Source organism: Fukomys damarensis, unplaced genomic scaffold, assembly GCF_012274545.1.
Source record: "Fukomys damarensis isolate Sample0158 unplaced genomic scaffold, DMR_v1.0_HiC HiC_scaffold_39, whole genome shotgun sequence".
NCBI lineage: Eukaryota > Metazoa > Chordata > Mammalia > Rodentia > Bathyergidae > Fukomys > Fukomys damarensis.
In genome coordinates, this window is record NW_022900951.1 from 43,032,319 (window position 1) to 43,042,838 (window position 10,520).

Below are 10,520 nucleotides of genomic sequence, written 5' to 3' on the forward strand. Positions count from 1 at the left end.
TTTTTGAGGCAAGGTCTTGCTATGTAGTTCAGGCTGGCTTGAATACACCATGCAGCCCAGGCTGGCCTCAAACTCACGGTGACCCTCCTGCCTCAGTCTCGACTGCTGAGATCACAGGCGTGCACCACTGCATCCAGCATCACTTGCTGACCAACATTCCTCCAGGAAATAAATCAGGTGGAACAACTCCAACTGTGAGATATTTCTGGCAGGTCACCCAAAGGACTGATTGCTTCTGCTTGCAGTTGGTTTTCTTCCAGGCCCTCTTCAGGTACAAACTTCCTTATTCATCCCTCTGCAATAGGTTCCTCAGTGACTTTTTTCCCTTCTAGCACTGGCAAGGCTGGAGCAGGATTGCTAGTTGGAGGACAGCTTGGAGTACATAGTGAGACCCTATCTCAAAAACAACAAACAAGGACAGTAGACTCTGCCAAAGTTAAAAGCGCATCAAACACGCCTAGCATTTATTTTAATCACAAACCTACAGACCCCTCAGTACTGTTCTTGGGGCCTGGCCCAAGCAATCCAAAGCTGATGACCTTGGATGTAGGTGGTATGAGGGGTGGGAATGGGCAGGGAGTGTCTCTTGATAACTGAAATCGAGGATCCTCGAAATGGAGAGCTGGGTGGGGGCCAAAGTTTCAGGGTGACCTAGCTTCTGAGTAAGGGGAAATCAGTAAAAAATCAGATAAACAAATGGGGGATACGATATGCATTTGCAACCCTTCCCCCAAATTTCTGCCTTGTAGAGGGCTTCATTTTCCCAGGCTGGGAAATCCCCTTCACACGTTCTGCAAGTTGAACTGGGTACTGGCTTTGGGTGACTGGGAGGGATCGCCACTAATCCCTATCACTGTCTCAAACAGTCCCTCAACGAACAAGGCAGGTCTGTGCCCAAGGGTGGGAGCCTAACTCTCAATCTGGATGTCGGTCTGGGAAGCCAGTCTACACAGCTCACGATCTGCCCCTTCTAGGACAGCAAGGTCAGTGCACAGCCTGCCCAGGTCTGGTCAGGCTGGTCCCAGATTAAGGCGGGGAGCTTCAGCACTGCTCCTCCCTGAAGTGTAGAATGCTCGTGTGGGATGTCACTAAGGGCCAGAGGCAGGGTGGTGGTCTCTAAGTGGGGTGCCCTGATCCTACTAATTCCTCCACACTTGAAACACCCGTGCTGGCTCTTCTAGGTAAGGGGTGAGGCCTGCCCTCCATCCCCAGAAGGCCAGGACTGAGCTCCCAGGGACACGGGGAAGAGGCGGGGCTTAAACCTCCAGGGGTGGGACCCCCATGTTTAGACCAGTGGTGGTGATCCTACAGCTCAAGTGCTGCAGCAGGCTGTTTGTTATTACTGAAAGCACTACAAGGTTAGCTATCACTGAACTAGATTCTTCTTCCAGTGCCTGGATGGGCTAGACTGGTGGTTCCCGAAGAAAAGGACGGAGCAGCATCCTAGTATCTATTCCCAGGAGACCAGGTAAGGCTATTCTTTAGGTGACAGAAGTGGGACCTCACTCTGTGTCTCCCTTCCTTACCTGGCCAAGGGTGGGACCCTCAGGGTAATGACCCCTGATCGCACAGGTTTCTTCTGCCTTCTCTCTCTGAAATACCTGCACTGGGTAGTTCCTTTGGGGGAAGGGGCAGGGCCACCCCTGACTCCTCCACCTTGCCTACCACAGGCAGGAGCCTTGATCGCATCTCTTCCCCCAGAATTCCTGGGCAGGGCAGTTTCATGGGAGGGTGTGGGAAAAGGTGGAGCCTTAGCCTCACAAGTCCTCCTTTCCTGGGTGGGGAAGTCCCAGGGGAGGGGTGAAGCCTGATCAGGACTCCTCCTCCATGCTGAAGCTGCTGCGGCGGCTGCTGGCCTTGGAGACAGCCGGAGATACCGAAGAGAGCAGAGGATCAGAGGCAGCCCGCAGCGGGGACAGGGCACCCCCTGACAATCCCCCCACCACCCCCTCCTCCTCCTCCATTAGAATGTCCTCCAGCCCCAGGTGGAAGGGGTCCCCCAGATCCCCCAGATGGTCGCTGGGAAAGTGCAGGTCCAGAAGGGCATCCGAGGGTGGTGCTGGGGGCTGCTGCTGAGGAGTGTTCTGGACAGGTGCCCCCGCTACGTGAAATGTTGCTGCGCTCGGCCTGCCCTCCTCCTCAATGTCCAGCTGCTCTGGCTTGAGGCTGTCGGAGGCTGAAGTCGTGGCCAGGGAGAGTAGGCCTGGATTGGGAGGCACTGGCAGACCATGGATCTGGGCCTGCAGTTCTAGCTCCTGCAAAAAGTAAGGGGTGGATACAAAATAAGACAGGTTTATTGTCTCTCAGAGGCAGAGGAGTGTACCACCTAAACAGGGCAGGCTAGGGCCGGGGATTTAGCTCAGTGGTTCTGCTGCCGGCCTTGCAGGCTCAAGGACCTGAGTTCAATCCCTGGTACCAAAACCAACAAACAAACAAAAAAACCAAGGCAGGCTACATCGACTGCTTCCAGTTCAGCTTCTGCCACTCACTAGTTTTGGAATTTTATGCAAGTAGCTTACACTCTTTGAGCCTCAGGGCTCCGCTCTGCTAAATGAGAATAATAATATGGGTGTTGTTTGGAGTCAGGTATGGTGGCGCATGCCTGCAATCCCAGTACTGGGGAGGCTGAGGCAGGAGGATTGCCATGAGTTCCAGGTCAACTGGAGCCACATAGTAAGTTCAAGGCCAGCCTGGACTATGTAGCAAGACCCTATCTAGGGCCTGAGATTTAGCTCAGTGGTGCTGTACCTCCCTCGAAAGTGCAAGGTCCTGAGTTCAAACCCTGGTACTGCAAAAAAGAAAGAAAGAAGACCCTGTCTTAAAAAAACATACACACGTGCGTGCGTGCGTGTGTGTGTGTGTGTGTGTGTGTGTGTGTGTGTGTGTATGTGTGTGTTGTGGAAATCAAACAAGTTAGCTCTGGTCACAAGACAGACACTATGTACATCAGTCAATAGTCACTGGTATTGTTATTAAAGTTGTGACAATTACTTGTAGTCACTGTCACTATCAAATCAGTTAGGAAGCTGGGGGATGCCAATCATGACCAGAGAGGAAGTCCCCTATCCCCCCTGCCACCATTTCCTCCTTTCAAACCTGAATCCGAAGCTGCAGGCTGCGGTTTGCTTGCTCCAGGGATCTCTGCCGGCTCTCCAGATCCTTGGATCGCTGCTGCTCCTTCTGTAACTTGCGGATGTAATCCACAGAGGCCTTTAGGATGGTACCCTTGTTCCAGCGCATCTCCCTGTGGGGCCAAGGGGAAGATGGAAATGCTGCCATTGGAGTCTCTCAGGAGCTGAGGGGGGATTGCACGGGGCAGACTGGAGCACCCCACCATGTGCCTGGGGGTACATCAAGGGTATGGAGTAATTACACGAAGCCCTCTGCTTGGAACCTTCCACTGATGACCATCATACCCAGAAACCTCGCCCCTTCTGCCTTTTCTCATGCCTGTGTCCCTCTGATCCATCTCACTACATACTGGCCTCATACTGCTTTTATTTATTCATTTTTGGTGTTTTCAGACAGGGTCTCACTGTGTAGCCCAGGATGGCCTCGAACTCACGGCAATCCTCCTGCCTCAGTCTCCCAAGTGCTGGGATTATAGGCGTACATTACCACACTTGGCTCATTTTACTTTTAGAATATGGAAAAGCATTCCCATCTCAGTGCCCCTGTACTGGCCATGCCCGCTGTCTAGAATATTCAGCCAGACACCTGTATGATCTCTCATTGGCTTCCTTGGGTTCTCCTCCCAGTGGTCTGCAGCCCCCAGGCCCAGACTCACGGGTCATTGGACTTGGGGATGAGGGTGCCGAGCTCCTTGATCCTATCGTTAATGTTGAATCGCCTTCGACGCTCAACTTTGGAGGCAAGGGCAGAAACAGAGCAGGAAATAGTGGTCAATGAGTGAAGGAGGGGAGAGAGAAACGGGGGTGCTGTAGGCTGTTGTGAGGGTTCCCATATGGAGAAAGGCCTGGAACTCGAGAGAGCAGTGGGCTGGGCAACACACGGGCAAGCGCATACATGCTGGGGCTTACTCAGGTTGTGATTGTCTTTCTTCTGCCGTTCCTTCAAAAGGGCCTTTGCCTCGGTTTCTGGAAAAGAGCAGGGGTGTTCAGGGCTGCTAGGAGAGGAATGAGGAAGTGCACATGCAGAGGGGCAGAGGACATAGCTATTTTTCTTTTTTATAAAACTAAGAATTGCATCCAGGTCTTCTCACTGCTTCCCCAGACCTTTTTTTATTTTTATTTATTTATTTATTTTTGGTACCGGGGATCGAACTCCGGTCCTTGTGCTTGCAAGGCAGGCGGCGGAACCACTGAGCTAAGTCCCCGGCCCCCCTTTTTTTATGTGGAGATGGGGTCTTGCTAAATCACTAAGTTGCCCAGGCTGGGCTCAAACTTGTGCTTCTCCTGCCTCAGCCTCCTGTTTTGTTTTAACAGATGGGATATCACTGTGTTGCTTAGGCTGGCCCTGAATCCTTGGGTCCTTGGGCTTAACTGATCTTCCTGCCTCATTCTCTCAAATTGCTGGGGTAGCAAAAGGTGTGCATCACTGTGCTGGGATTGAAGTGGCTTTTAAATTTAATTTTGATTTTTATTAGTTATTATATTATTATCATCATTATTGCAGTATTGAACCCAGGGCCTTCACACTGAGCTATAACCTCAGCCCTTTTTAATTTTTTCATTTTGAGACAAGGTCTTGCCAAGTCACTGCCCAGGATGGGCTTGAACTTTCGATCCTTCAGCTTCAACTTCACAGTGCTGAGATTATAGGTGTGGACCACTACACTTGGCTGGAAGTGACTTTTTAAAAGAATGCCTGTCCTACTATTTGTGAAGCCATGAGCCATATGGATAAAGAGGGGGAACTCTGCATTTCTTTTTCTTTCTTTGCAATGCTGGGGGGTCAAATCCAAGCCTTGAACATGCTAAGTAGGTGCTCTAGCTCTGAGCTACACCCCCAGCCCATTTCCTTTTTTTTTTCTTTCTTGGTACCAGGGATTGAACTCAGGACATTGCACTTGGTGAGGCAGGTGCGGTATCCCTGAGCTAAATCCCTGGCACCTGTTTCATTTTTTCTTTTATCGAGACAGTCACACTATGTAGTTCAGGCTGGTCTTGAACTCACTACGCAGTCCAGGCTGGCCTCATACTCATAGCGATTCTCCTGCCTCAGCCTCCCAAGTGCTGGGATTATAGGCACAGCCCACTACATCCAGCTGCCCAGCCCATTTGTAAAATGTTCAAACCCCTTCCCCCAGAATCAGGTCCATTCGCTCACCTGGAAGGCATACTGCTCAGCCAAAGATACAGGGTGGGGGCATGGAATGAAGACCCTAGCACTTACCAGAGATTTCCCGTTTGATGTTGGGCAGCTCAGCTGGGCAGGAGTTGCTGACAGTGATGGCTGGCGTAGCCACACCCTGACTACTGTACACATCAAGCAGATTCCCTGACACAGGCAGCTGGGGGCAGTGAGGGCACAGAAACATTGGTTGGGAACAGGTCCTAGGCTCAGTCTCTCTTCAGAACCATGCTCCTGACCCTCCACACACCCTCCAAAAACGGGGCCCTTTAACACAAAGACTGTTTGATTCCTGGGAACCCTTCCTTCTTTTTCTTCCCTTTTTGTGGTACTAAGGATTGAACCAGAGCCTTGTTACAGAGCTACATCCCCAGTCCTTTTTTTTTTTGTAAATTTTGGTATTCAAATTTATTGGCATATAGTTATTTCCTGCAATAATTTCAATTGTTCCTCTACTAGTAGCCTTATTTATTTTTAATTTTATGGAAAAAAACCCCACAAAATTTCCTAACAAAATCCCAGTCCTTTTTATAAAATTTATTTTTTGTTTTGTTTTTTGAGAGAGGGTCTTGCTATGTAGTTCAGACTGGCGTTGAATTCACTGTGATCCTCTTGCCTCAGCCTCCTAAATTATGGGATTATAGGTTTTTTTTTAATATTGAGACAGGGTCTTGCAAATCACTAAATTGCCCTGGCTAGGCTCAAACTTTTGATTCTCCTGCCTTGGGTCCCCAGCGTGCTGGAATTACAGGCATGAGCCACCACACCCAGCTTCCTTTTCCTTTAAAAGCAATTTCAGGTGACAACCCAAGGTGAGGGGCAGAGCAAAGTGGACCTTCCCTTCCTGGCCTGGGGACCTAAGCCTGCCTGACATGCCCATCAGGCACCCCCCACACCCAGCTCCTCAGGTCTCCTGGAGGCCTCTGAAGCCCTTCTCCTAAACCCCAGGGCTGGCTCTGAGGGGAAATGCTAGAAGACCCCTGTTTTGTCACCTCTGATGTGACATTCCAGTCTATTAGCTCCTCCCAGCACAATACTCTGATCCAACATTCTTGGAACACTCCAATCCAATCTTCTCAGACCTTTGTAAATTGTCATGGTAACATTTCATCCAAAATCTGGCCTTCTAGAGATTTGTAACCTAATCCCCAGTCTTACTGTGACTGAGTCCTACCACCACACAGACCTGGTCTCCTGCCACCACACCAGGGTTCTGACTCTAGCACGTTCCTGCACCTTCTGATCTTTTAGGATTTCTTGTTGAACTATTAAACAACTAGCTGTCCTTTTATGTTGGTTTAGTGTTTTTCTCTGATTCACACTATTCTAGCACAACATACTAATATGTTAAGTACACCCAAGGCCCACCTCTCGGTGAATTGCCATGTCTTAAAACCTGTTCCTATCTGCAAACTCTAACGGAAGATCCCGATCTCCAATCTTTGGCTATATCCATAGCAATGAAGATTTCTGATAAAATGGCGTCAGTTTGTTTAGCTTTATTTTTGCTGTGCTGCAATGCTAGGTAAAGACTCTATCACTCAGTTACACCCCCAGCCCCAAACTGGTACCTTTTGTTTCCAGTACTGGAGTTTGAATCCAGGGCCTTTGCTCTGAGCTACATTCCCAGCTCTTTTTTCATTTTTTAAGTTTTGAGACGGGATCTCCCCAAGTCCCTAAACTGTCTGGGATATTCTCAAACTTGCCATCCTTGCTGGGTGGCGCATAGCCTATAAACTTAGCACTTGGGAGGCTGAGGGAGGAGGACTGCTGTGAATTCAAGGTTAGCCTGGGCTACACAATGAATTCAAGACTAGCCTAAACTACATAATGAGATATTGTCTCAAAAAAACCAACAAAACAAAACAACCTTGCCATCTTCCTGCCTCAGCCTTCCAGAGTCCTGGGATTATATACAGACATAAGCCACCGCACCCGGTTTCAGTCCTTCTTTTCTTTTTGGAGATAGGGTCTTGCTAAGTTTCTCAGGCTGGCCTCCCTTGAATTTACAATCCTCCTGCCTTGGCCTCCTGCCTCAGCCTCCAGAAGAGCTAGGATTACAGATATGTACCACCATTCCTGGTTTCAATCCTCTTGATAAGGGGGGAAAAGCAAAGCTATAACTATTGATGTGTTCTAAAGCAAATTATAAGATTCTTGGAATATTTCAGAATCAGAATGTTATAATGGTACATCCCTTGCTCTGGAAAGTTTTATCGTCTCTCTTCAAGGATCTAACCTCTTGGTCTAGTTCACTGCAAAAGACTTGCAAGAAAATACCACACCATATCTTGAGCCTTGTGGTATGTCTCTGTTACTACATGGTCTGTTGGGACACTCAAATTGTTCCATGATTCCCATCTCTTGGTACTTCCCACAGCAAAACCTGAGCACTCTGACACGGCTTAATATTTCCATCAACTCCTTACCCCACATCAGCCTGCAAGGGCCACCTCTCAAGGCAGTAGGGCATGAAGTGTAAGGCAATGGCATGTTCCACTCTCGCCACCTGGCTTCCCTCTCTGTGTCAGTGCAAGGGTCTCAGCCAGTCTTAGTGACAGAAGGATGCCCTTGTTTCTAGTCCAACCTCCCATCTCTGGGCCTCACCGTGCTGGGGAGCTGCAGCCCTGTGGTGCCTCCGGGCAGATAGCTGAGCATCTCATCGTTGTAACTGGACTCCAGACTAATGATCTCATCAATGACATCATCAATCTAGGGGAAGAAGTAAACATTGTACAGGGTGAGAAGAACCGGAAGGGGAGGCTGGGGGTGTAGCTAGCTGAGTGGTAGAGCACATGCCTAGCAAAAAACTGGAACGAGGGCATCAGAGAGTTGTCTATAGCCTCTTACCTCCTTCTCTGAGCTGGACCCAATGGTGAGCAGTGCCATGGGGCTGTTAGGGGCGCTGCCTGTGGGGCCAGTGGCATGGGCAGCCTCAGGAGCAGGCAGGGGCTGGGCACTCGTGGGCCCCGGTGGTGGAGTGAGGGCCTGGGAAGCCAGTTTGGGCCCAAGTGTGGTGGACAGGTACTGTTTTACTTGCTGCCGGCGTGCTTGCTGCAGATGGTAGCGTGTTGGGTTCTCCAGGTGGGTCTGCACCTGTGGGATGAGGGATGTGAGGGAAGGGAACAGTTTTGATTTGTGATTTGAGTGATTCGAAAATCACTCAAAAATACTAGTGAGCAGGGTGTGGTGACACATGACTATAATCCCAGAAATGAGGGAGGATGAGGCAGGAGGACTGCAAATTTAAGTCTTGCCTGAGCAACTTAGTGAAATGCTCTCAAAAAACAAAAGTGGAGGGCTGGGGATGTAGCTCAATGGCACTGTGCCTGCCGGGTAAGCGCTAGGTCCTGAGTTCAATCCCTCGTACCAGGGGTGAGGGAGGGGGAACCAAAGTGGGAGACTGAGGATATAGCTCGGTGGTGGAATGCCCCTAAAACCATAATAATAACATTTAAAAATTAAATGTTTTGCAGTACTAAGGACTTGAACCCAGGGCCTTCACACTGAGTTACATCCCCAGCCCTTTAATTTTTTTTTCAGTTTGAGACAGAGTCTTTTGGAGTCCCTTAGCTGCCTAGGTGATCCTCCTGCCCAGCCCCCTAGAGTGGTAGCATCACAGGTGAGCACCACCATGCCTAGCAAAAACATAAAAAGTATTGGTAAGTCTACTCATGGACCCAAATTCCCTTTCTCAGAAATCCTTCAAAGCCCCTAAAATTTACCCAGTTAACAGGGTCTTTCACAGTAGAGCCCCTGTCACAGTCCCCAAGATTCCTCTTAGTCTCTGACACTGCCTAAGGGACCCTGGAACTACACGTGGCTTCCTGACACACCTTGATGGCTAAAGAACTCTTAATATACAGTGAACCCTCAAGTTACGAGGGGCCTGACATACAAACAACTTTGGTTAGGACCAGAATTCGTTTTAACTTAGGAACAAAGTCTTGATTTACAATCCAAATACTGGCTGCTTGTGCTTCCAGATGGTCTCAGATACAGATTTAACCCTTAAAGAGTTCTGGAAGGAACATGACAACATCCTTTCTTATATGGGGTTGAGAAACCCTGGGCCAATGTCTAAGGACACTGAGATCTACCTGTACACTGGAGACTTTGAAGACTGGAGGAGCCTGAACCTTCACTGACCAATTTGAGTTACAAGAAGTCCTTGCATGAACTGAGTTTGTAAGTCAAGGGTCCACTGTATCTCTCTCTCTCTCCCTCTCTCTCTCTCTCTCTCTCTCTCTCTCTCTCACACACACACACACACACACACACACACACACACACACAGCTTATTCCTACAAAGCCTGGGCCCACCTAAGGTACTCAGGAACCTGTATGGTGCACCAAGACATCCCAGTGATCCCAAAGAACCCTCACAAATCCACAAGCAAACCTCAAAAATACTAAACATATGGGACATGAACAAAGGTCATGACCCTTGCCCCAAAGCTACCAGGAACCCAGGCCTTCCCCAGCTTCCAGAACGACTCCTTAGTCACCAGGAGTAACTCCCAGGGCCTCTGGACCTCACCTTACCTTGAGTACCTCCCTGGGCACCTGAGCAGGTGGCGGACGGCTCAACGTGTGGCCCCCAGCAGCGACGCCAACCACAGAGATGGCGGGAGAGGCAGGTGCGGGACTGGGGAAGGGAGTGGCTGCGGCCTGTTCCCGACGCTCACGCCTCTCCTGCTCTTGTGCCTGGGCCCGCATGAGCTGTTGCCGCAGCAAGACCCTCGATGAGGATGATGACGACATGGCAGGGGTCCTGGAGCCCCCTGCAGAAGACGATGCAGAGAGTGTAGCTGGGGCTGCTGTGGCCTGCAGTGATATTGGGAGGCTGTGGAATGGGAAATATGGGGCCACAGGTAAGCTAGAAGTCTCTTTCCAAGCCTAAGGGGCACAGCGTGCTGGAGCAGACACAGGAGCCAGGCCTGTTCTCTGCCTTCAGAGGCCACAGTACGGTGGGGAGACACAGGAACCAGGCCTGGTTGCAGCCCTCCGGGGTCTCAGTGTGATGGGAGATCACGGCGATCAGACCCACGCTTAGTACTCAGAGGTCGCAGTCTGGTGGGAGAACACAAGCCCTCAGTCCTAATGCAGAGGTGCAGGTTTGAACCTGTTCGCATTAAGAAGCGGAGATGCCATTGATGGCTCTGCAAGAGGGGTTCATCCTAGTTAAAAGTGAGCCAAAGCAGAAC

At 50.0% G+C, this 10,520-nt stretch overlaps 1 protein-coding gene across 1 annotated transcript in view; it reads right to left on the bottom strand.

Moving 5' to 3' along the window:
* Nucleotides 1-719: 719 nt before the first annotated feature.
* The window catches only part of Tfe3 (transcription factor binding to IGHM enhancer 3), a 15,350-nt gene continuing 5,549 nt past the window's right edge, over nt 720-10,520 (bottom strand). Inside the window, exons 3-10 of the mRNA XM_010606335.2 lie at nt 9,859-10,159; nt 8,164-8,409; nt 7,921-8,025; nt 5,356-5,473; nt 4,041-4,097; nt 3,788-3,863; nt 3,097-3,244; nt 720-2,255 (exon numbers count right to left, since the gene is read on the bottom strand). Coding sequence (XP_010604637.1) covers nt 1,812-2,255; nt 3,097-3,244; nt 3,788-3,863; nt 4,041-4,097; nt 5,356-5,473; nt 7,921-8,025; nt 8,164-8,409; nt 9,859-10,159 — 1,495 coding nt within the window. The 3' untranslated portion in view covers nt 720-1,811. The remainder of the gene's footprint in view (nt 2,256-3,096; nt 3,245-3,787; nt 3,864-4,040; nt 4,098-5,355; nt 5,474-7,920; nt 8,026-8,163; nt 8,410-9,858; nt 10,160-10,520) is intronic.